At 41.5% G+C, this 27291-nt stretch overlaps 1 protein-coding gene across 10 annotated transcripts in view; it reads left to right on the forward strand.

Moving 5' to 3' along the window:
• LOC140204079 (muscleblind-like protein 3) overlaps positions 1-24871 on the forward strand; it is a 185493-nt gene extending 160622 nt beyond the window's left edge. For 9 of the 10 annotated variants that reach the window (XM_072270397.1, XM_072270395.1, XM_072270389.1 and 6 more), the window contains 3 exons: positions 3025-3113; positions 3461-3534; positions 19649-24871. In XM_072270397.1, coding sequence (XP_072126498.1) covers positions 3025-3113; positions 3461-3517 — 146 coding nt within the window. In that variant the 3' untranslated portion in view covers positions 3518-3534; positions 19649-24871. Of the gene's footprint in view, positions 1-3024; positions 3114-3460; positions 3535-19648 lie in introns of those variants that run through there. The other variant, XM_072270398.1, reaches the window with a different exon arrangement.
• Positions 24872-27291: the final 2420 nt, after the last annotated feature.

A 27291-nucleotide genomic window follows, 5' to 3' on the forward strand; every position in this document is an offset into this window, starting at 1 on the left:
ATGTAACAGCACCAGAGAGGATACAGTGGGGTTTCACCAGGATGTGACCTAGATTGCAGTGTTTCAGTTATAAGGGGAAACTGGATAGGCTGGATTTGCTTATCCAGGAGAGGAGGAGGCTGAAGGGTAACTGAAGAGAGTTATGTAACTTTCTAAGGGGTGTAAGTAGCTTTTTTTTTCCCTTGGTGGGGAGTGTCCAAAACAAGAGGTGTAAGTTGAGAGGTAAGAAGTTTTCAGGGGACCTGTGGGGATATTTTTGGTTGGAATCGAGATTGTGCTACCTGGTTAGGTGATGCAGATAGGGACTCTCTTGAGAAGCATCCAGGCAAGCACTTAGGTTGTCGAGGGCACAGAGAACTACAGATCAAGTACTGGTGAAGGGGACTGGTATTGATGGACATCTGATAGTTCACATGGACATGGTGGTCTATGTGTTGTGTGACTCTGTAGTTCTATAGATGGACAGTGATTACACGGAAACAGAAACTGACAGGAGGAAAATATCAAGTTGAGCTGGGACTGGAGGCCAAAAGTCTTAGGACCCACTCTCTCTGCAGGATGAGTTGTGGAGGGACAGACAAAGGAATCTGAATGCACATCTCTTTTTGTACACTAGGTATATGGCTGAGCAAATTAGATTTAGACAGGAACACAATTCCACTGTTTTCACCATTCCTGGATATATTCAAGCTCCCACTCAGTTACCTGTGGCAGAATAGAGACAAAAGAGACTGCAGATGCTGGAATCTGAACAACAAACAACCTCCCGAGGGAACTCAGTGGGTCAAATAGCATCTGTGGGAGGAAAGGCATTCTGCAGGGTTTGACCTGGATTGTCAACAGATCTCTCCCCCCACAGATGCTGATAGACCTGCTGAGTTCCTCTAGCTAATTGTTTGTTGCAGTTGGTCTCACTGTTGCTCATTGACGATATATGCCCCACTTCAGTGCCAATACTAGTGCCAACACTAGTATCCAAGTTAACACTTAGGAATTGTCCTGTTCAATTCCACCTGGGTGAGGAGCAGCTTTAACATAACCAGCTCAACATAAGCCGTGGCACCTTCGCAATAACACCCAGTTTCAATCCCTTGTGAAAATAAGTTGTGTAAATGGTAATGCCTCACCCCAAACATTGACTGACTTAAATTACTCCCTGTAACACCTGCAGAGCTCTGTTGTGGAACAAGAGTTGTTTATCTGATGTAGTCGTAGAGCCACCGGCCATCAACTACACACATTTCCACAAGTCCTGCACTCACACCATTTGATTCTCCCCACACTCCTGTTAACACCCCTCACCTCCACCAGACCCAGCACCCCTCACCAGGAGAAATGTGCACCGCTCTGTTATCAAGGTGACATAGGAGGAGATCAGAGCACTTGGGAGAAACACAGGCACTCGCAGGAAGAACATGCCAGCTCCACACACATGCCCAGACAGGGCTGAGTGCGTAGAAGCTCACCAATTTGCTTAAATGTCTAGCACAGTGCAGATGATAGAGCTGTACCATAAGATAGTGGTATATTTTCAGTTCAGGGTGCCATGTGACTGGGTGGGTGGTCTTGCAGAGGAAACTGTAGGAGCAATGATTTGATAGCAAATCTTCCTCTGATCCTGATCCATGTGGGATTTGAAGAGAGCAGTCTGAGAAATCAGATGTGTCAGATGGACAGGGAAGATAGATCCAGAGGCCCCCCACCCCCCAAGCCTGCTTGGTATAAACCACAGGCAACTGTGCACAAGTGCAGGGTGGAACTGGAATCTCAGGAGATTCAAAATAATTCCAAAAGCAAAATGACTGCCAGTACTGCCACTTCTATCAATTAAAAATGAAGAACAGAAAATGGTGGAAATATTCACTGGGTCAGGCAGCATCTGTGGGGGTGGGGGAGAGTGAGAGAGAGAGAGAGAAAAATAGCAAGGACTTCAGGTTAGTAACTTCTCATCATCTTCACCTGGAACATTAACTCTGTTGTTTTTTTCTCTCTTCTAGTTATGATTTTATTCCAAAATAATTGTTTAACTTGAGTACTAGAGCAAAAGCAATGCAATCTGGACTCATAGGGTGCTTCTAACATGGGCAAATAACTCTAGGTACAGCCCCAACATTGAGTCTCTGAGAGAATAGGACAGCTACCCAAGTTTGATTAGAACTGCTGTGGCTGCGGCCTGCAAAGCAAGAGGTTTAGAGCAGAAAAAGGCAGAACTTTGGGTCTAATCGTACATGCTGCAGCTACCAACAATAAGGCATGGATCAGTTTGTGGACCTTTCATTGAACGGCTCCTGAGTGTGTGTGTTTCTGCATACGTGTATACATATCTGTGAATGCATTCTGTGTGTGCAAATATGTATGTGCTTGTATAAACATGCATGTGTGTGCTTGTGTATATGGTCATCCACATGTGTTTTGTGTGTACTTTTGTATATGTGTGTGTGCGTAAGAGGTAATGAGAGGCAAGGTTAATAAAGATATTCTCTGACTTTTGATTGTTCTCATTCAGGATTCAGTAAAAATGAAACTAAGTAGTCTCCTTTCTTTGATAAACACCCCCACTTTCCTTATAGAATGTAATTAGTTCTAGTGTGTTTCCAGTTAATTAATTTTAATAAGGAACTACTAAATTGGGATTGTTAACTGTGTCTAGAAAATTTCAGATAAAATTTTTGTCAAGTACCTGTTAAATACATTGCTTCAAAGTCTGTGTTTTATTTTATATAATTGCACAAATACATCATTATGTGCCTGATAATGTACAAAGTCTTTTAGAGTGTTTTAAGTTCTCCTTAATTACAATTGTAATAAGCTTTCTCTTTTTTTTCTCTTTTGTTTTTTTATTTCTTTCAATGCTGTCTTGCTTTTTGCACTGTGATTGCATGCTGGTATCACCCTTCATGATGATGTCACATGGCTTGTTGCTGTGATACCTGCCACGCCTGCAATCCACACCACATGTTGCCATGGTCACCATAACGCTACACCCTTCCCGTTTGTTGCTTCCATGGTGTCCCCTACTGAAAGTACCCATGATGCACGGCGCTACGCCTACCACTGTGTCTGCAACAACAACACCTGCCACCAACGTTCCCTTCGCAGCAACAGCCAATCAGGTTTGGCTCTTTAAATAGCTTTTATTTGACATTTCTTGCTCCAAGTGAGTTGTTGCTTTAAAATCAGCACAGATTTCAAAGTCTTTCCATTTTACTAAGTTTAAGTCGAGGAAAGTTGTTTAAAGTTGAGTATTCTTCAGTCGCAACTTCAGTGTTTGTTACAATCTGGAAGTAGCTATGCATAATTTTAGTGACATTATTTTTCCCTGATTTTAAAACTGTCAGTTAATTCATTCACTGCATACAGCTGTTTATGTAATGTCAGTGCTAGCATGTGAATGTTAATATATTCGGGATAAGTTGCTTTTAAAGGATCAAATTTTAATCTGAAATCTCTTCCACCTTAGATGCCCATTTTATCAATAGATGAACTCAGTAGCAGCATGTTTGTTACACAGATGTAGACCTTACGAATAGAACAGTAAGTTTCTTTCAATTACTAATACAAACTAATTAGAGTTCCTGTCAGTGCCTAAAAATTATTGTTTCATTCTTTCTGACAAAACCAAGTAATTCAGCTGGTGATGTTGATGATAAGAATTCATGTCACAATGGTTCATTCTAGAACTCACGTTTTAATCGTATCAATGTGGTTTTAAACAAGGAATCTGGCATGTTAACCAGTTGCATGCAGTTTGTATTTTTAATTGTCTGATATTGTATCCTGGACTATTTAGATGGGAACTGCACTATTCTGAAGTAATTCTGTATATTGTGGTTGGAACGCACCTGTTATGGCTTGAGTAGCAAAACCCTCTGCAAGAACCTGTGATTGGAAGTTTAAAAAGAGTTTTAAAAAAATATATTAGCTAACTTCACCCACAAATCCACCCCCAAGCCATTTGCTGTTTAAACATCAGCACAGAAATCAAAAAGAAACAACTGCCATCAGCAGGTCAAGCAGCACCTATGTAGAGAGAAACAGAGCCAAAGTTTCATCAGAATATGAAGAAGGGAATTCAACCTAAAGATAAACACCATTTCTCTTTCTACAGATACTGCCTCACCTGCTGAGCATTTTCTACTTCTGTCTAAAGTGGTACAGAATGTGTTTAATCCATTGCTAGAGCATCCTTGGCCACTGTCACCTACTCTGATTGTAGATGCGTTGCTATGGTTGTTAAGACAAAGGAGTAAGAGGTTGGAATGCTAGTTTCTCTTATCACTCGAAGTTAAAGAGAAACGAGAATAATCAGTGGAAATAAAAATCAGATGATTCCTTCAATCTGCTCCAAAACTTTTAAAATTTACCTTATTTTGTTCTGGAGCGATGAAATTGAACTCAAGATTTCAACACCGCTCCTTGTCTGCTACTTCCAGAGTCTCATCCCTCTTGGTCCATGACTTAAACCGATTTTGTGATTTCCTGTATTATGTAATAATTAATTTACCCAACATGGCTACTTTATTGAAAGGCGAAAAAAAGATGAAATGCATTTGCTAGGAATCTGAAATAAAAATAAAAATTACTGGAAATACTCAGCAGATCAGACACTTCCAATGAAGGTTCTTCAACCGCAATGTTAACTTTTTTTAGATTTTGATTTAATAGTTTAATGACTCAAAGCCAGAATGCTTCAATTATTAATTTGTGTAATTATCTCACATTTCTATAATATTTTTCTGTCCTTAGTTAAAGGGAAAATAAAAATGGTTCCATCAGCTCAACTTTCAGGATGCCCAAAAGGGGCAGTGAAGGCAATGAAGTTCTTTGAAAGTTAGCACAAGAGATGTGGCTGTTTCCGAGTGTGCATAGAAAGATTCCACAGCTAATTATTACATGTAATACATCTGAGAAGGAAACATATTATCCATTTATCCATACCTGGTGTTATCAGCAGTCTCACCCTCTGAAGTGTTCTAGAAAGTATCTTGGTTCCTGGTCAAATTGAGGTGAACAATGAATACTAGAGTAGCCAGTGAACAAATAAAGAAAAGGATGGGTTCAGTTTCACATATAAACTAAATGATGGAATCTCTGCTGTTGCTGCTGCACTGCTCGGAACCACACTGTGTCCAATTAAGTTGTGAGGTCTAGGGAAGTTTGAATTGGCCCCACAGCCAAGTTTCTGGCAATAAGCCAAGTCTGGTCCCTTGCTTAAGCACATTATTTGTGATTCATTCCAGTGTACATAAAAATAAAGTGAGTTTATTAAATCAATGTAAATGTAAAGAGTTTCAATGGTAAAGTGATCCTAAACCCTGGATATCTTGGGGACCACACTTGTGTCACAGTGATGTTATAGATAGTGTAGCTGCCTCACAACCCCAATAACCCCCATTCAATCCTGACCTTAGCTGTTATCTGTGTGCTCCAATCTGCTCCCAAACCCTAAAGACGTGTTGGTAGGTTCACTGGCCAATAGAAATGGTCACTGATGTTGTTAGCATGTGAGAGAATTGGGGAACAGCTAATTGTGTGATGGAGAAGACATTACACAGAGAGAAGTGGGGTGAATGGGGCGATAGGAACTGATAATGATACTAATGAACTTCAGTCCATTAACTACCCCTAAAGCCAACACTGTTAACTAAACTTTCATGAATCTATTTTAATATTGCTCTATATGGCCCAGTGGCAGTTCTTCTTTAATAGTTACTTCCAAAGGCAGTTTGGATATACAATCTAGTTGGGGTGGTTTAATGTTAAAGTTACCAGTAGAGTACCTTACAGCCCTGCTTTTCCCCTGTTGTCCACTGATTCCAATTAATGCATTTGCATGTGTGAAAATACATTTTTGGGGCAAGTTTTTCACACAAAAGATGATGGGATTGAGGAAGCAGTAGAGGTGTGAACGATTAAACGTTTAAAAAACATTTGGACAAGTACATGGACAGTAAAGATTTAGAGAGATATGGGTCGGATACTTAGATAGATTTTGATAGCTTTGACAGGCATTTTGATCGGTTGGGTTGAAGGGCCAGTATAACTCTATTAGCCCATGATCATGTGATTATTTTCTGCACAAGGTATTTGGGTAGAATATTGTGTGTAATCAGGTTACCTAACTCCAAGGCAAGTAATAAATTAGGAGCTTTCCAAGATTCCAATCAGCTTTCTAATAACCATGCTGCAAAATCGGACATGCCAGGATGACAAAAACTGTCCTAAAGACAGAACTATACACGTTAACCAGTACCCTCCATCATCATCCCTGATGTGACCTTTTACAACACAGGTCAGATTCATGGTGGTTTATAGTTGGGAGGTGAATGTCCCATTGAAGCTGTCAAGGGAATAAGCATTGTTTGATGTTTGTGTAAAGAATTATCACTTACAATTCATCAGCACTTTCTTGAATGTGATCTCGGCCTCGCTATGTGTTACAACACTGGCTTACAATTCAGGGAGTTACCTTGAACTCCTGAAGTAATGTCGTGGGGCTGAATCTAGAATAACTTTACGCAGACATGAGGAAACCTGCAGATGCTAGAAATTCAAGCAACACACACAAAAATACTGGTGGAACGCAGCAGGCCAGGCAGCATCTATAGGAAGAGGTACAGTCGACATTAAGGGCCGGGACCCTTCATCAGGACTAACTGAAAGAAGAGATAGTAAGAGATTTGAAAGTGGGAGGGGAAGGGGGAGATCCAAAATGATAGGAGAAGACAGGAGGGGAGGGGAGAATAACGTTAACCATCTTCCTTTGCACAATAAGAAGTGAGTCATAAAATGAAGGAGTGCTGAAATAGGCCTTTCAGTTTGCTGAGCTCACACCAACAATCGAGCAATCATTTTTACCCAAGTCCTACCCTAGCTCATTTTACCCTCCCTTCACCTGCCGATGGCTTCACCATTCTCTGCAATGACAGGGCAGCTCAGTCTTTTAAAGGCAGAGGAGGTGGAGAATGATGAACTCATTGTGGTGCACAAACGTGGCAGGTTCTGTCTGTCTTGCTCACCCGATCTGGAACATATCGTGATCAAATGTTGTCCTTTTATCTGCCGAAGGAGCTTCCTGCCATCATCCTGGTAGGGGTGTACATTCCACTTCAGGTCAACATCAGGCAGGCACTGGAGGAGTTGAGCACTGCAATCAGCTGGCACGAAACTGTGCACCCTGATGCCTTTCCTATCATTGCGGAGACTTCAACCAGGTCAGCTTGAAGAACTCTTGAAACAACTACCCCCAACATAGCACCTGCAGAACCAGAGGGGCCAACACACTTCCCCTGTTTACCACCATCAAGAATGCTGAACCACACCCACACTTTGGAAAGTTCGATCACTTCTGTCCCCGGTGTACAGGTGGCAACTAAAGGCCGCAGCACCAATGTTGAGGACCAAGAAGGTACAGTCAGAGGAGGCAGAGGAGCATCTGCTTTGAGTTGGTGGATTGGACAATATTCAGGGATTCAGCCTTGAACCTGAATGAATACACCACCTTCATTAAGACCTGTGTGGATGAGCGTGTGCCTTTGAGAACATACTGGACATACCAAACCAAAAGTCGTGAATGATCCAGGATATTCATAGTCTGCTGAGGGCTAGATTTGCAGCACTCAAGATCAGTGATCCGGAACTACATAAGAAATACATGTGCGGCCTACAGAAAGCTATTTTAAGAGTGAAAAACACAATTATGATTGAGGTTAGAGACTGAATCGAATGCACATCAGCTCTGGCAGGGTTTGTAGGCCATTACTTCCTACAAGATGAATCCTAACATGATGAATGGCTGTGATGCTTCTCTCCCAGGTGAGCTTAGTGCATCTTATGCACACTTTGAAAGGGAGACTAAAACTACACCTACCCAAATACCTGCAGCACCTAGTGACACTGTGACCTCTGTCTCAGAGGCCAAGGACAGAATATCTTTCAAGAGGGTGAACCATCAGGCCCTGATGGTGTACCTGGTAGGGTTCTGAAAACCTGTGCCAACCAACTGGCAGGAATGTTCAAGGACATCTTCAGACTTTCACTGCTGCAGTCGGAGGTTCCCACTTGCTCCAAAAGGCCGACAATCATACCAGTGTCCAAGAGCAGGGTGAGCTGCCTCAACAACTGTCACCCAGTGGCATTCACATCAACTGTGATGAAATGCTTTGAGAGGTTGATCATGGCCAGAATCAACTCCTGCCTAAACAAGGACCTGGACCCACTGCAATTTTCCTATCGCCACAATAGGTCTACTCACTCAGTGTTTCAGAAAGAGCTTCTCCCCTCTGCCATCAGATTTCTGAATGGACAAAGAACCCATGAACACTTCATGCACTACTTCTTGCACTAGTTATTTATTTTTAAATATATACAGTACAGCTTATTGTAATTTATAGTTTTTATTATTATGTATTGCAAGGTACTGCTGCCGCAAAACAACAAATTTCACAACGTATGCCAGTGATAATAAACCAGATTTTAATACTGATTCTGATTCTGAACTCCGTCTTTACTCAGCAGGAGCATTCTACAGTGAGCAATCAACCTAGCAAGCTGAACATTTTTGAGATAGATCACGAAACAGCACAGGAACAAGCCCTTTGCCTCACCGTGAATGCAATGTTGAATTAAATTAAATTGCTTCGCCTCACATGATTTGTATCCCTCCGTTCTCTGCATATTAATGTATCAATCTAAAAGCTTCTTAAGTGCTACCATTGTATCTTCTCTTGCCACTACCCCTGGCAGCCTATTCCAGGCACCTACCAGTCTCTGTGTAAAAACAAAACCCTGCCCCGCAACATCTCCTTGAAATTCTCCCCTTCTCACTTTAAATGCATGTCCTGTAGTATTTGACGGTTCTACCTGGGGAAAAGAGAGCCTTTATGATGTAGATGAAGGGGACATGGAATAATGAATCATTCGGATTTTTTCTTAAACAGGATTGGATGGGTACAGGAGTATGATTTATGTAACACTGGAATATAGGAGCAGGGGCAGGAGCAGGTCAATTGCACTCCCGTGCCTTATCCAGGGTTGGCCTCAACATCTCTCTCCTGCATCCTTCTCATACACCTAAACTACCTTGTGGTTCAAATGTCTTGTCAGTCTCTTCCTCAAGAACATGGTGGGGAAGAGAATTCCTATACTTTACAACTCTTTGAGAGAACAAATTCTTCCTCACCTCCATCTGAAATGGGAGATCCCTGATTCTGTGACGCTCCCTCTGGTTCTAGATATCTCTGTTGAGGAAATATTCACTCAGCATCCACTCTCTCAATTCTTCCCAGAATTTTATATGATTCAATAACATCATCTCTCATTCTTCAAAATTCCTGCCTAAACTCTCTTCATACATCAACCCTCTCATTCCAGGAAAATGTGGAAGCCAAAACTATACAGAGCACCCCAGGTGTTGATGCCTTGGACAAGTTGGAATAAAGGGCCAGTTTCTGTGCTGTATAACTCTGTGACACTATGAGTGGCCAGTAAATTTGCATCTAACCTTCCCTTCTATACTCCTTCTAATCAAGACGCATAAGTTTTCTAAGTTATTTGTTGCACTTGCAATTTAATTTCTTTGTTTTCATATGTTATGATCCTCCAGGTTGGTGTTCAGCTGCAATCATTTGTAAACTTTCTCTATTTGATTTTTTAACTTTTCTAAAGAGGAAAACCTTACATGTTCCCGCTTTATACTCATCTGCCAATTAGTTGTCCACTCAATTAATCAGTTGATATCCCCATGCAAACCCTTTATATCTTCCTCACAGATTGCTAACCAATTTACCTTTGTACCTTTGGCAAATTTAGCCACAGTATAGGCCATTTTTTCATTAAAGAGCACATTCTTCTCTCCCCACAAATTGCTTCTACATCTTTACTTTCTAAGCCAATATATTTTTTCATCACTACAGTAACATCCATCCTTCATTAACAAAACGAGCTGGCCTCCTGTTCCTTTCTTCATCTCTTTCCAAAATATCAGATGCCCTGTATATTTAGTACTCACATTTGGTCACCTTGCAACCATGTCACTATAGTGACTGCCAGATCAAATCCATGTATTTTTTCATGTACTTTCTACTCATCTATGCTGTTGGGTGTGTTCATAGAACCTGCATTTAGCTAGCCACACAGAAAATCTCTCTGTATCTGGAGTCATAGAGTCATATAATTCTTCTAACTCATCGATGGTAACTAGCATCTCTTCCTGAGCTAGTCCCAGTTGCTTGCATTTGTCCCATATTCTTTTAAACATTTCTTATTCATGTGTATGTCCAAATATCTTTTAAATATATTTGTACCCACCTGTACCATTCAACCCTGTCATTGCGGGGGATTTCAACCAGGCCAGCTGGAAGAGGTCTCTGAACAACTACCACCAACATATCACCTGTAGAATCAGAGGAGCCAACACACCTGACCACTGTCATACCACCATCAAGAATGCTGACCGTGCTATCGCACACTTGGGAAAGTCCAATCACCTGGCTCTACTTCTATTCCCAGCATACAGGTGGAGACTAAAGACCGCAGCACCAAGAAGGTATGTGATGGACCAAGAAGGGAGGCAGAGGAACGCCTACAGGACGGCCTTGAGTCGGTGGACTGGATGATATCCAGGAACTCACCTTTGAATCTGAATGAATATGCCACTGTTGTCACCAACTTCATCAAGACCCAGTGTAGATGAGTGTGTGGCCTCAAGAACATACTGGACATAACCAAACCAAAATCTATGGCTGAACTAGGAGTTTTGTAGTCTGCTGAGGGCTAGATCCATGGCACTCAAGGCCGGTGATCCAGAACTCTAAAAGGAATCCAGGTACGACCTACGGAAGGCTATTTTAAGAGTGAAAAACACAATTCTGATTGAGATTAGAAGTGGAATTGGATGCACATCAGCTCTGGCAGGGTTTATAAGCCACTACTTCCTACAAGGTGAAGCCTAACATGATGAATGGCTGTGATGCTTCTCTCCCAGATGAGTTAAATGCCTTTTATCCGCACTTTGAAAGGGAGAATACAGCTACAGCTGTGTGCTTTGCTGTAGCATCTGGGGACCCTGTGTCTCGGAGGCCAATGTCAGAACATCTTTCAAGAGGGTAAACTCTCGCAAGGCATCAGGCCCTGGTGGTGTACTTGGTAGGACTCTGAAAACATGTGCCAAGTAACTGGCAGCTGTGCTTAAGGACATCTTCGATGTCTCATTGCTGCAGTCAGCGGTTCCCACCTACTTCAAAGCTAGGCACACTCAAATGTCATCTATAAGTTTGCCAACAGTGCAACAGAATTTCAGATGGTGCCAAGGAGGAATACAGGAGTGAGCTAGATCGGCTGATTTAATGATGTTGCAACAGCAGCCTTGAACTCAACCTTAGAAAGACCAAGTAATTGACTGTGGACTTCAGGGAGGGTAAGTTGAGGGAACACACACTAGTCCTCATCGAGGCATCAGCAGTGGAAAGGGTGAGCAGTTTCAAGTTCCTGGCTGTCAGCATCTCTGAGGACCTAACCTGGGTCCTACATATTGACGTAATTACAAAAGGGGCATGGCAGTGGCTATATTTCATTAGTAGTTTGAGGAGATTTGGGATGTACCAAAGATTCTCGCAAATTTCCGTGGAGAGCATTCTAACTGGTTTCACTGCCATCTGGTACGGGGGAGGGGCCACGGCACAGGATTGGAAAAAACTGCAAAAAGTTGTAAACTCAGCCAGCTCCATCATGGGCAGTAACATTGAGGACATCTTCAAAAGATATTTCAGAAACAGCTTCATCCACTCCATCATCATATTTGTGAATGGACAATGAACCGATGTACGCTACTACCTCACTATTTTTGCACTCCTTATTTAATTTAGTTATTTTTTCTTCCTATTGTAAATTATAGCTTTTATTACTATGCATTACAATGGACTGCGGCCGCAAAACAACAAATTTCACAACATACAATATGCCAGTGATACTAAAACTGATTCTGATTCTGATTTTCATTCTGATTCTCTGGAGCTCATTCCATATATCCATCTTTGGTAATGTTATGCACGGAGCAGGTTCATTGCTGTCTACATAATGTAGGACTGAAGTTGGACAGTCCAGATTGTTTGGAGATTATATGCTTCTTTACTTGAAGCACTCTTCTGAGTGAGATGATTTTTGACTGTGATTTAACATTTTTTGTTCTCAGAAGAGAAAATGTCAAATCAATTCCACCTCTATTAATTTGCTAATGCAAGTACGAGGAATTCTGCAGATGCTGGAATTTCAAGCAGCACATAAAAGTTGCTGGTGAACGCAGCAGGCCAGGCAGCATCTCTAGGAAGAGGTACAGTCGACGTTTCGGACGTCAGGACGAAGGGTCTCAGCCCGAAACGTTGACTATACCTCTTCCTAGAGATGCTGCCTGGCCTGCTGCATTCACCAGCAACTTTTATGTGTGTTTATTAATTTGCTGTTGTGGACATTGATGTCTCTGACACGGGCTAGTCTAGCAACATACTGTAGTTTATCTCATGGTCATCATCTCATACAGTACAGAAACAGGCCTATGCTAACCTTTTTGCCTATCTACTGAACGTGAAACCCATTTGCCTGCATTTGGTCCATATCCTAGTCTAGTCCTGTGTGAATAGCCTTTAAGCTTTATTCTGTAAAATGATGGAAGGTTCACTCATTGGCGCCTTCCCACCAATACTTTTGCTCTCTGAGGCTCGGTCTGGGTATTGCCAGAACGATTGGTTATCAGACCCCAGTATGATTTGTTCCCAATCAAGTACAATTAAGCTGAAATCCATTCGTGAGCTAAGGGAGGCAGTTCTTGATCAGATGTCACTTCAGTTGTTGTCAGTAGGAAGGAAGGGAGAACCCTTCCACTAGCTGGAGCCATGTCTAGCATCAAGGATGGTGTTGCAGTTATTGGCCATCAATCATCTCAGCTTCCAGGGGCCTAGTCAGGCTAATGTCCTGGCTCAGACGTCTTCATCTGTGATCTTTCCTCCAGAAGATTTATGCTGATATGATGGCAGTTCCTGAGATAATATCTGTGAGCAACAATACTCACACAACATCAGTCTTGACATGGTACATGACAATATCCACAACACAGTAAGCAGATTCATAGAGTTCTGCTCCACAGAAGCTGTCCCTTCAACCCAACTTGTCTATACCGACAAGATGCCTATCTATGATTTGACCCATATCCATCAAAACTTTTCCTACCCATATACATGTCCAAACATGTTTTAAACATTAGAATTGTACCCAACTTTACTACTACTTCTGTCAGCTCGATCCATATACCCACCACACTCTGTGTGAAAAGTTTGTCCTTCACATCCCCTTTAGATCTTTCCCTTCACACCTTAAACTATGTTTATACTCCATTACACTGGGAAAAAGATTGTGACCATTCAACTCTCTATGCCCCTCAGGATTATATACCTCTCAGTCTCCTATGCTCCAGGGAATAACACCCCAACGTAGGCAGTCTCTCATTATATCTCAAGTCCCAGCAACGTCCTAGTAAATCTTTTCTCTGTGCTCTCCAGCTTAATCACAATGTGTGGCCACCAGAACTGCATACATTATTCCTGGTGTGGTCTCACCAATGCCTTCTACAGTTGTACCAATGTTTTCCAACGCTAATCCAATGATGGATTAAAAGGCAGTAGGAAGTAGGAAATAGGAACCGAACACCCAAATTTCAAAAGTTTAATATTTCCTTTGCATTCATGGTGAAAAAAAATCCACACACTCTCATTACACTGAAAGTGACCCAGAGATATCTTTACTACTTGGGTGAAATCACAATGCAGAGGCATTGGGAAAAGTGTTCAAGGCACAGGGCGGCTCGATAGCATAGAGGTTAGCGCAACGCTTTACAGTACCAGCGACCTAGCTTCAATTCCTGCCACTGTCTGCAAGGAGTTTACAGGAAAATTCCCTCCGTGACCACATGGGTCGTGGTTTTCCTTCAAGTGCTCCAGTTTTCTCCCACAGTCTAAAGACGTACTGGTTGGTAGGTTAATTTAAATTGTCCCGTGGTCAGGCTAGGGTTAAATCAGGGTTTGCTGTGTGGTGCAGCTCGAAGGGCCAGAGGGGCTATTCTGCCCTGTATCTCAATAAATAAATATTTTTTTAAAAGGTTTTAACTGAAGACAATATGTTTGACTTTCAGGGGAGGCTGGATTGGCTGGGACATTTTTTTCTGGAATGAAGTGAGTTGAGATGGACCTTTATAGAGGTTTATAAAATCATGATAGGTGTTAAGGTGAATGGTCACAGTCTTTACACAGGTAGGGAAGTCCAAAATTAGAGGGAATAGATTTAAAATGACGGGAAAGATTTAAGAGAAACCTGAGGAGCAAATTTTGACACAAAAGGTTGTGCATATCTGAAGCAAATTGCCCGAGGAAGTGGTGCAGTTACAATATTTCAAGGACATATAGACGGATACATAGATAATAAAAGTTGTGAGGGATGTGGGCCAAGTATAGACAAATGGGACTGTTAAGCACGTTGGTTTGTCCAAAGGGCCTTTTTTCCATACTGTATAACTCTATAAGGATAACATTGTTTGGATCTCCTGTGGGCGTTGTTTGGGGTGTGAGTTTGTATCCAAATTGAAATGCGATGCACAATTGTAGCATGAGCTGTGCTGGCCACAATAGTTGGGAAGGGGCCTTGTGCCTGTGATGCTCTCACCGACCCAGAATACACAGTGAAAGCTCACATTATTGCCAGCACGTTATGTCTGAATTCAGTGGTTGTGTTCAACACAGATTGAATTGGATTAGTTCATCATTGTCACGTACCAAGAAATATTGAAAAGTTTTAATTTGCCTGCCATCCAGACAGTTCGTTCCATACTTGGGTGCGTTGTGTTAAAAAAAACAGTATGTAGAATGTAGAGTTAAAGAGAAAGTTCAGTGCAGGTACCAGAATAAAGTTTATTATCACTGTCTTATATTGATGTGAAATTTGTTGTTTGTGGCAGCAATACAGCGCAAAGACATAAAAATCACTATAAATTAATGGTGCAGAACAAGCAATATTAAGGTAGTGTCCATAGGTCCATGCGGATTCAGCAAATTGATAGCAAAAGGGAAGAAGCTGTTCCTGAATCTCTGAGTATTGATATAGCCATATAACCATATAACAATTACAGCACAGAAAAAGGCCATCTTGGCTCTTCTAGTCCGTGCCAAACTCTTACTCTCACCTAGTTCCACCGACCAGCACTCAGCCCATAACCCTCCCATTCCTTTCCTGTCCATATATCTATCCAATTTAACTTTAAATGACAACAACGAACCTGCCTCAACCATTTTTGCTGGAAGCTCGTTCCACACAGCTACCACTCTCTGAGTAAAGAAGTTCCCCCTCATGTTACCCCTAAACTTTTGCCCTTTAACTCTCAACTCATGTCCTCTTGTTTGAATCTCCCCCACTCTCAATGGAAAAAGCCTATCCACGTCAACTCTATCTATCCCCCTCATTATTTTAGATACCTCTATCAAGTTCCCCCTCAACTTTCTACGCTCCAAAGAATAAAGACCCAACTTGTTCAACCTTTCTCTGTAACTTAGGAGATGAAACCTAGGTAACATTCTGGTAAATCTTCTCTGTACTCTCGCAATTTTGTTGACATCTTTCCTATAACTCAGTGACCAGATCTGTACACAATACTACAGATTTGGCCTTACCAATGCCTTGCACAATTTCAACATTACATCCCAACTCCTATACTCAATGCTCTGATTTATAAAGGCCAGCATACCAAAAGCTTTCTTCACTATCCTATCCACATGAGATTCCACCTTCAGGGAACTATACACCATTATTCCTAGATCCCTCTGTTCTGCAGCATTCTTCAATGCCCTACCGTTTACCATGCATGTCCTATGATCTTTAGGCTACTATTATTTCAGAGGATCCGTTCTGGGCCCAACACATAAGTGCACTTATAAAGAAAGCACGGCAGAGCCACTACTTCCTTAGGAGTTTGCAAAGATTCAGCATGATATCTAAAGCTTTCACAAACTTCTATAGATGTGTAGTGGGGAGTATATTGACCGGCTGCGTCACAGCCTGGGATGGAAACACCAATGCCTTCAAACGGAAAATCCTACAGAAAGTAGTGGATATGGCCCAGTCCTTCAAGGGTAAAGTGCTCCCCACCATTGATCACACCTATATCGAATGTTGTCACAGGAAAGCAGCATCCTTCATCGGGGACCCCCACCGCCCAGGTCACGTTGTCTTCTTACTGCTGCCATCAGGAAGAAAGTACAATCTGCTGGGGCAACACTTCACCTGTGAATCTGCTGGGGTCACCTATTTTGTCTGGTGCTCTGATGATATCGCAGTAAATTGGGGGACTATTTGGTCGAGCACCTCCTTTCCAACTACCGAAAGCAGAACTTCCCAGTGACCAAACATTTTAGTTCCGATTCCCATTCCCATTCTGACATGTTGGTTCTTGGCCTCCTTTTGTGCCACAATGAAGCCGCCCTCAGAGTGGAGGAGCAACACCTTACATTCTGTCTGCATAGCCTCCATCTTGATGACTTGAATATTAATTTCTCCTTCCAATAAAAAAATTCCCTCCCCCCTTCCCTCTTCTTCCCACTCTGACCTCTTTCCTCTTCTCACTTGCCTATCACCCCCCCCCGTCCCCTCCTCCTTCCCTTTCTCCATGTTCCACTTTCCTTTCCTATCAGATTCCTTCCTCTCCTGCCCTTTACCTTTCCTACCCAGCTGGCTATACCTATCACCTCTAGCTATTCTCCTTCCCCTCCCCTTCTTATTTTGACATCTTCCCCCTTTCTTTCCAGTCCTGATGAAGGGTCTCAACCCAAAGCATGGACTGTTTATTCATTTCCATAGATGCTGCCTGACCTGCTGAGTTCCTCCAGCATTTGGTGTGTGCTGTAGAAGGTACAGGAAGGAGCCTCAAGACACACAGCACCAGGTTCAGGAACAGTGATTATCCCTCAGCCATCAGGCTCCTGAACCAAAGAGGAGAGGTTCATTCAGCTTCATTTGCCCCATCATTGAAATGTTCACATTCAAGGACCCTTTATCTCATGTTCCTGATATTTATTGCTTATTTATTTATTAATATTATTCCTTTTTTTTTGTATTTCCACAGTTTGTTGTCTTTTGCATACTGGTTGAACACCCAAGTTGGTGCGGTCTTTCATTGATTTTATTATGGTTACTATTTTATTATAGATTTATTGAGTGAGTATGCCCACAAGAAAATGAATCTTAGGATTGTATATGGTGACACATATGTACTTTGATAATAAATTTACTTTGAATTTTGAACTATATCTCCTCCCTGATGGTAGCAATGTGAAGAGGGATGTCCCGGATGGTAAGGGTCCTTAACGATCAATGCCATACTTTTGAAGTGCCGTCTCTTAAAGGGTGTCCTCAGTGGTGGGGAGAGCTATGCCTGAGATGCAGTCCTGTGTGTTGGATCCTCCAAACCAGGCCGTGATGCAACCAGTGAAAATATTCTCTACTGCACATCAATACAGACTTGCAAGAGTCACACCAAATCTCCTCAACCTCCTAACAATGCAGAGCTGCTGGCATTACTTTCTTTGTGGGCCCAAGACAGATCATTGGAGATCTTGTCACCAGGAACTTGAAGCTGCTCACTCTTTCCACCACTTATCCCTTAGTTTCTTAAAGCGAGGGTGCTCCAGAAAAAAACTAATTAGGGGAGTACCAACTGGCCTTTTTATTCAGTGCTTTGCCCAGAACTAGACACTCACTGGCCACTTACCTCCTTTACCTAAGGAAATGGCCACTGAGTGTATTTTTCTGGTCTTCTGCTGCTGTCGCCCATCCACGTTTTGTGCATTCAGAGATACTCTTCTGCACACCACTGTTGTAACATGTGGTTATTTGAGTTACTGCGCTAGCTTAAACCAGTCTGGCCATTCCCCTTGACCGCTCACATTTTCATCCACAGAACTGCCACTCACTGGATTTTTTTTTGTTTTTTTGCACTGTTCTCTGTTATCTCTAGAAACTGCCGTGCGTGTAAATCCCAGGGGATTAGCAGTCCCTGAGATAGTCAAACCACTCCATCTGGCAGCAACAATCATTCCATGGTCAAAGTCACTTAGATCACATTTCTTCCTCATTCTGGTGTTTGGTCTCAACAACAACTGAACCTCTTGACCATGTCTGTATGTTTTTATGCATTGAGCTGTTGCTGTGTGATTGGCTGATTAGATATTTGCATTAATGAGCAGGTCTACAGTTGTACGTTTAAAAGAAAAGTGGCCACTGAGTGTAGATCAACAGGGTGAGCTGTCACTGCAACATTCACATTCTCTGCTGACATGACTGCAGAGGTTGACACCACCACTGTATATGGCTGTCTTCACACTTCTTGCTCAGCACTTCAGCGTTGAGCAGAATGGGCTCCGTATGACCCACACTTGGTGCCACACTGCCCTCGATGTGGTGCAAGGGCCCAGGCCACTCTTCCACCTCTCTGATCATCGAGGGAACCCCGACTGGCAGCTGGAAGGGATGGATTGTGCCCTGCTATGTACTTGGAGACTCTGCTGGACTTTGCTGCAATGCCTAGGCCAGCTCACATTTCTGGGCCATTGAAAGGCTAAAAGAGACACAGTTAGGTTATGGTGAGATGAAAGGGTTGAAGCTTAAAGGTATCATCTTGAAACTTCAAAAGAGATTATAAGATGAGCAGAAAATGGAATGTGAGAAGCGAGATTGGACGTGTGGACTTGAGTCAATCATGACTGCCCCTGGGTATGTTCTTTGCCAGGGCTGGAATGTGTCTTCCCAGTGAGTCAGGTGAGGCAGAAACATCTGCTCCGCACCCTTGCGGTTGCTGGTGGTGGGAAGGCACAACCTCAGCTCACAAGTCTGAGTGCAGAGTGTGCAAGCTGTGAAAAGCAAGTGTGAGGAGATGAGCCAGTAGTGGTACAGTACAACATGTGAGTGTCAGCCAGTGACCCTCAGTGTTGGCTGCTGAGTTTAGGGGCTGTGGGACATTATGGTGTGTGAGCTCTGTGGGTAGTGACATGCCCTCTATGAAGATACAATCCCTTGACCTTGGTCTGGGTCATTGAGCTCTTTTACATGGACTCTGTACCCAGGTACGTGGCACTTGGCCTTGGATAGACACCTGCTGAGTTTTCCCTTACATTGCCTCTGCTTGTCAGACCTGCTGACCACATCATCCCAACTCAGCTGGGGAAATTATATCTCTGCTCCCTGCCCTCTTTTCTACTGGAGCCAAGTATGCGTAGTCTAATTCCACATTCCCACCTTCTGGTACAACCACTATATACCTAATATATGCAAACTAAACTAAGCCCCGCTGTTATTGTTAATTAAAGTAATGCTCCCCAAACCTACTAAAATCAGATGACTCAGCTGTTTCCTGCATTGGTAAGATGTAACTGTGAATCTCTGAGTTGAGGTAATGGTAAGTTATTAATTAACGTGCTTGTGAAAGATTACGTAATTTACAGTGTGATGTATCAGGGTTGAAAAATGTTAGACAGGAAGGTTGAATAATATATTAAGACGTCTGTGTGGACATCTGCTCCGTACTGTCTGACCCTGCTTCTTCCTCTCACTTGTACTACAGGACGTCAGGCTGAAATACTGAACAGCAATCTGGTGGAGTACCAGAACATCTCCTTGGGGAGCTGCACATGGCCTTTCTGTACATACTCCCATCACTTCCCGCCTACCATCTCTACAGTAAGCCTACCACAGCCTACATGCTAACCAAAACCAAAATGATGGGAATGTCAAGAAGAAAAACAAAAAGCACTATAAAAATGTCAAGTATATTTACTTACTCCTGTTAGACACTACGTATGTGTAGTAATTAAATGAGGTATACTACTTCTTATATCTCATTGCTGTAACACATTTATAATCAATTCATGTTAATAGTGAAAAGCATTTTCAACGTATGAAGACTGTTGGTTTAATGTATATTAATGGAAATTGGTTATCTGTCTCAATTTTTATGTAAGAGTGTTATCTTAACTAAATGTTAAGTTTACATCAGAATAAAAAAAATAGTTTTGTTTTTAAGGAAATGTCTTTCATGAAACATATTCCTCAATAGCCTCCTATTTGATCATGTTTCCTTTTAACAAAGAAAAAATGAATGTCATTGAGAAACAGGACAAAAATAATCAAACTAGTTGAGTCAGCGGGCCGTTACCTGTGTATCCTCTTTCCAATTATGCCTTGTCTGTGTGACATCAAATTTTATAAACTTGTAGTACAGGCAAATTTAATGGACATGTTTTGTATAGCAATATTTTCAGTATAAATATGCATGCTTCACAACTACACATTAGCTAGTTATGATCAGGGACATTGCACAGTGCTCAACCGTATAAATATTTCATTGAAAATCTTACAACAACTTATATTATTACTATCTGTGTGAACATATTACAAAACAATTCCACTAATATTGAAGTGGCAGATTTGCACTGGCTAACCTGTAGAGTTGGCGAGTCATGATAACAGCCAACATCAGAGTGAAGACTGGCATTTCTGCTAACGGCATGCTCCCTAATATAAATATTTTTGTCCTGTTTTTCCTCCTGAACTGTTGTGATAAAATAGGCCTGGCTATTGTGGAATAGCCTTGCATGTGTTTGTGTATAATCTCATGATATAGCTGGTCAGAACTACTTCCTTTTCATTGTGTTCCAGTGCCTCAGAGAGAGCCAGGTGAGTGTCACCAGCCTGAATGAATGTTGTGTGCTGACATGATTAAAAAAGGGCTGGTTCTTTGAAGCTAAGGCAAAATAACATGGCCCAGTCATTTCTGTGATTTGCCATTGAGGTATGGTAAAGGGAGTTGTTTTTCACTGTGATATACCCTAGAGAAGAGCTTTCACTGGCACCTTTGGGCCCTACGCATGCTTTGACAGCATTGGTTGGGATCACAGGAATAATAAACTTGGCTCAGCAATGGAATTTCAATTATAATGGTTGCTCCACATTAATTCCCCCTTAATAGGGTGAATTGGAGAGCTGTTGGGAAAGGCCAAGGTTAAAACTCGAAAGGATCTGGGAACTAGTGAGGCAGGGGACACATCCAGGGTCAGGTAAAACTGACACTGCTTGGGGCAATTCACACACCCTCCATTTGGCTCTTCTTACAATCCTGCTGCACTGTGTAATGTCCAAGGTGACGCCATGTGAAAGCTGGGTATGTATAAAACCTACTTTGGATCTCCACTGCAAATGTAAACCAGTGGTTTTAATACTGTGTTAATAGAGGGAGGAGGAAGGTGCTGTTTGAATGTTAAGAAGTAGATAATTAGAACAAGTCCATTCATTCCAATGGAAAATTCAGGCTTGGGTTGATAATCAGCAAGTAACATTCAAACCACACAAGTGCTAGGCATGTCTAACATCGAACTATCTCCCCAGACATTCAATGCTCATTACCAAATCCAATCCATCAACATCCTGGAGGGGAGGGCACACCGTTACTGGGGATATCTCAAATAAAAAGTATGGCTAAGAAAACAGAGTGACTCCTCATCTGACTCTCCAAAGCCTTTCCACCAACTACTGATCATAAGTCTGGAGGCTAATGGAAATCTCCCACACTCAAGAAGCTCAACAATAACGACTGCTGGCTCTCCACCCACCACCCTACATATTAACTCTCTCACGGTGGCTGAGACATCCACCATCAAACTGAGAACGATAAAGGCAGCTGGAGCAATGCAAACGCACCCCCTGCAGGTTCCCCTCCCAATCACACTCAATCCTGGTTTGAACATTGTCACTGGGACAAATCCTGAAACTCCCCACTGATTTATCACAGACATTTCAAATGAGTGAATCAACATCACTTCCTCAAGGGCCTTTAGCTTTGTGTAATAAATGCTAGTCTTGCCAGCGACCATTTCTCTTGGATGAATATTATGTAAGGAATAATCCTCTGAACTGAATATCTAACCTTCATTCACACTGCCACTTCCCCATCCCAAATGCAGGAGAATGTAAATTCGGATATTAAAATAACTTCTCAAAAAAGGAAGGTCAGAGCTTTTCATTAATAAGTACCATGGAGATTTTTATAGTAGTTTAGTGAGATGCCACAGATGTTTTAATATCGCCGGCAGATTACAAAAGAGAGATTTAAAAGGAACGTAATAAGCTCAAGTCACTAGTGTCGCCAAATAAAAAGGAAAATGTGCAAAAAATGCCACTTTTAAAGCCGCACTACTAAGAAAAACAATATTAAATGTGCAATCAGTTATTCCAGTGATTTAACTAAAAGGAAGTCGCTAGACTATAAAAGTCATTAGCTCATATACATTCTTCATTATAGTCACATTGTCTAAGAGTGACTCTAAATAAAAAGTTCCTGCTCCAAGGAATCATTTCTTTGTATCACATAAATGGATGGGCTGTTCTCTGGTACCAGTTACCATTAGTCTCAGTCCCCATTCAATTTTAAGTCACCTTATCACTAAACCATCTCTTTCACATTATCCAGTTTTGTTCTTCTTTTCTTTAGTTCTCTCAGCCTTATGCAAATGATATGCAAGAAATCCTGAGTCTTGGATAAAACGGGTCACACAAAGAAAAGTGGGAAGAAAGAGAGTTGAGGACAGAAACAGGGAATTTTCTAGATAGGCTGGATAAGATATTAATCTTCACCACAAGCGCATCACAAAGCTAGTTTAATGACAGTAATCAGAATAGTGCTTTGAAGCCACTGAAATGGTTATATTAATTGGGAAATTCATTGTTAACAGCCATATGTTCCTTTAACTACTTGGAAATTTTAGTTCATGTAGTTTGCAGCGTCTCTTGGTGAATCTGACAGGATTATATAGTACTAAATTACTTCATTCTTGTGTGTTTCACAGTAAATATATGCTGAGAATGAAAAATCTATGGAGAAAAAAATTCCATTCCTCTCAGAAGGATCAGCAAGATAATGATATAATTAAACTGCGTGCCTGTGATAGGCCTTAGATGCTATAGTGGTTTCAATGATATAATCTTTAGAAGTTTGAGCCAATAATCTCAATATAAGTACATAACAGCACACAATATAGTATCAGTGATAAGACTCAAATCTAAATATTTCACTTTCTAACCCTGATTGCTGTAGTTTCTCAACTTTTTATGTTGATTGCTTAGTTTTAATTGCAGTCAGTTAGAAACTAATAATTTAAATCTGAGGGACTGTTAAAAGAAGTTTGGTTTTAACATTTGTATTTGAAAGCATTTATTAATTCATTAAAAGTCATTTATTTTAATGCTAACCTTCACTGGGATATGGTAAAAGTTTAATACAATACATACCTAGTTTATGTAGTTTACATTTTAGTACAAAATTAACTTTGTATGTAACTCTTACAATGATAGATTCATTGTTAACTAATTATGATATTGAGTTGTTGCTATGGCAACAAAACTACAACATGGCTACCTTTGTATAAATTATTTGTGAATTTTCACTTGTAATTTTAAAAAAAATGTACATCGGCATGAACTTAAAAAAAGGTACAGTTAGACACACTCAGGCAAAATATCCTTTGACTATCTTAAATACCCAAAGTTCCACTCAAAACGTACATGACCTGAATCTGTGTCTGTACATTTTATTTCTCAGTCAAAGTGGTTTACAACACATTGAGGTAGAACCGGGTTTTATAACTAGAAAGAGTGGTAAGGTGTTGTAAAGTACACTGTGAAGAATCTGAGATTGCTGCAGTTTAACGGATTTGACCTGTTAGTGTGTGATTGTGTGTGACACATCTTTTTTTTGCACTTATGTACATAGTTATTGAAAGAAAAGAAATCAGATCTTATTTTGAATAAAAAAAGGATTGTGTTAAATACGGGAAAGTTTGTTACGGTAAATAAGTTTGGCATTGCTAATAGTTTGGGGGAAAATAAAGGAAAGGAGGAATGGTTTTTGCTATAAACACTTATCCACAAGCATGACGGCGCTGTGCTGTTAAGAAAAGCTTTGTAGTTCTGCCATAGCTTTACTGTGTAATGAACGGTTCGAGAGGCTGAAACCAAACCCTCAGCAGCCTGATGTTATCCTACTGTTGAAATACTCTAAACTGTAAAACAAAGAGAAATTAGCCATCAACACACAAAATAAAACAGAAAACAAAGCAAATCATGTTACACTGATCTGAAAGGTCCAAGTTCTACAATACTGTACACAGACGCACTCTCACGGTGGAAGCCTGATTTTGTTGCCATGGCTGCTTTTTGGTAGCAGCTGAGGGATGAGAGACGTTTTTTTTTCTGGGTCACCATAAGCATCTGTAAATGGGGACATGTGCAGTTGTTCATTTAAGGTGCATTCTGTCACTTTATACCCAGCGCTAGAGGAACTTTTCTGTTGTGCATCTGAAGCTCCAATTAATTTGAAATCTCTGACATGTATGTGTGTGTGTGTGTGTGTGTGTGTGTGTGTGAGAGAGAGAGAGAGAGAGAGAAAGATTGTTTCTGCGACGAGTTAGAATGTGACTACACCCTTGCACTTTATTTAATACCACTCCTCCCCACCTTTCACAGCTCAGAGTACATGAACTGATTTGCTGTGAATGTAACGTTTCCCCTTCAAAGCAGTGGTCCCCAAATCGCACAGAAGCTGAAGCTGTTCATTCCCTCAACTGCTACAAGCAAGACAGTAGCTTTGAATTTCTTTTCTCTTTAGATTGCTGCCAGATTAGCTTGCTATAGTGCTTGTATGTGCTTTAGATAAAATGTGCTGTATGCTACATATTTCAGTATTTTACCTTTTGCCATTGATTAATTTCTGACCTTTTAAAAAATAAAGTGCTTAAAATGGTTAGCTGTTTGTAAATTAATTTTATTGTCACGGACGTTGGAGTGAATGAGATGGCAAGTCTATGCATCTTCTTGTAACTGCACGAGTCTGCAGATATTGACTACACCACATTGCCACATTGATCTCATTGTGAAAGGGATACATCTTCACATTGAGGCCAAACCTCCAAAACAGCAGCAGAATCACCAGTGAGTTACTGGATGGAAGACATCACCTTTCCATGGTTACTGGAAGTGTCTTAATATTAAATATTCATCTCATGCTGATGAACTGATCAGAACAGATTTAAAACTGTCATGATCTTTACTTTCTTTGCAAACCTTCCCATCCTCATTACTGGCAACATTGTAGGTGATCCCCAGTCCTCATGCACTGATCTATCCCTTGTCACTCTATCACCCTGCCCCCCCTTCACAAACCTGTGAATTCTGTCAGCTTCGTGCCAGTTCATTGTTCCACCACTATATTTAGATCCTTCTCTTCAGGTTTCTTCTCCTCCCATAATGGCTGTACCAAATAATATCGCGCTCTGTGACTGAGAGCAGTGTAACCTATCACCTGTCAGTCTCCTGGACCTGTCTCAAATCGCAGTATCCCTTTCCAATGACTCCCCTCTTATCCTGCTGATCCATCATTACTATACAGCCATAGCCCAGTGAAATCACCTGCCTCTCTCCTCACTTCCATAAACTTACACCCCAAGGTCTAGACTTGGTCCCCTGTTATCTTTCTGCTATGCTTGCTTCAAAGTTAACGTAAAGTTATTATTAAAGTACATCTATGTCACCATTTAATACCTTGAGATTCATTTTCTTAAGGGCATTCATGGTAGATACAAAGAAACACAATTGAATCCATGAAGAACTACACATGAAGATGGACAACCAACCAATATGCAAGTCCAAAAAGAAAAACGAGTAATAAATAAACAAATAATATTGAGAATATGTGTTTTAGAGTTCTTGAAAGTGAGTCCATGGGTTGTAGAATCAACTATTTGTTGAGGTGAGTGAAGTTATCCACACTGGTTCAGGAGCCTGATTGTTGTAAGGTAATAACTGTTCCTGAACCTGGTGTTGTGGAACCTGAGACTCCTGTACCTTCTTCCCGATAGCTTGGACAGTGGGGTCCTTGAGGATGGATGCCACTTTCTTGTGGCAGCACAACTTGGAAATATGCTCAGTGGTGGGGAGGGATTTTCCTGTGGTGGACTGGCCGGAATCTACTACTTTTGCTCATGCCTTTCCATTCATGGGGATTGGTGTTTCCATAACAGGCCAGTATGCAACCAGTCAGGATAGTCTGCATTGTGCGTATGTAGAAGGGTGTCAAGTTCGTAGATGGCATGCTGGATCTGTACAATCGTCTAAGAAAGTAGAGATGTTGCCATGCCTTCTTTGATGCTGGATCCTCTCAAGTGATAACTGTCGAGTCGTAGAGCACAGGAACAGGCTATTGGGCTCAACTGGTTCATACCAAACAAGATACTCATCTAAACTAGTCCCATTTGCCAGTCTTTAGCCCATTTCCCTCTGAATCTTTCCTGTCCATGTGCCTCTCCAAGTTCCTTTTAAATGTTAATGTACCCACCCCAACCACCTCCTCTGACAGCTAATTCCACATGTATACTGCTCTCTGAGTGAAAACATTGTCACCCAGGTTCCTATTAAATCTTTCCCCTCTCACCTTAAATCATGCCCCCTAGTTCTTGATTCATCAACCCTGGACGAAAGACTGCATATTCACCCTGTCTATGGCCCTCATGATTTTATATACCTGTACTTGCGTAAAATCAACCCTCATTCTCTTTAACTCTCCTCTCCATAACTCAGTTCCTTGAGTTCTGGCATCATCATCATGAATCTCAGCACCCTTTCCGGCTTAACAGTATCTTTCTTATAGCAGGATGATCAAAACCAAACACAATATTCCAATATGTGGCCTCACCAATGTCTCCAGCAAGTGCAAAATAACATCTTCACTTCTGTACTCAGTGTCCTGACTGATAAATTTCACCATGTCAAAAACCTTCTTCACCACCCTGTCTATCTGTGTTGCCATTTTCAGGGAACTGTGTCTGCAGTCACAGCCTCAGGTTCCACATGAATGCTAGTAATCATCATTTCTGCTCGTCATGCCCTGCAGTGTTTCAGAGAAATGGGGTAGGCCATTTGGGTTCTTGTGCCTCGCTCCATCATTAAGATCACAGCTAATTCAGCACGTCATCACTACTTCAGCACAATGTCCGTTGATCAAAATCTTCAAAAACCTATCAACCTCTTTCCCGAAGCTTCCCAGGACTGAGCCTCAGCAGTATTGCATAAAGGATTCCAGAGATTTGCTCTCCTCTGGGTGAACACGTTTTTGAGTGGTTCATCCCCTTGTTTCAAGATTCCCAGAAGATTAATTTACAG

Source organism: Mobula birostris, chromosome 10 (assembly GCF_030028105.1).
Source record: "Mobula birostris isolate sMobBir1 chromosome 10, sMobBir1.hap1, whole genome shotgun sequence".
In the NCBI taxonomy this organism is placed as follows: Eukaryota; Metazoa; Chordata; class Chondrichthyes; order Myliobatiformes; family Myliobatidae; genus Mobula; species Mobula birostris.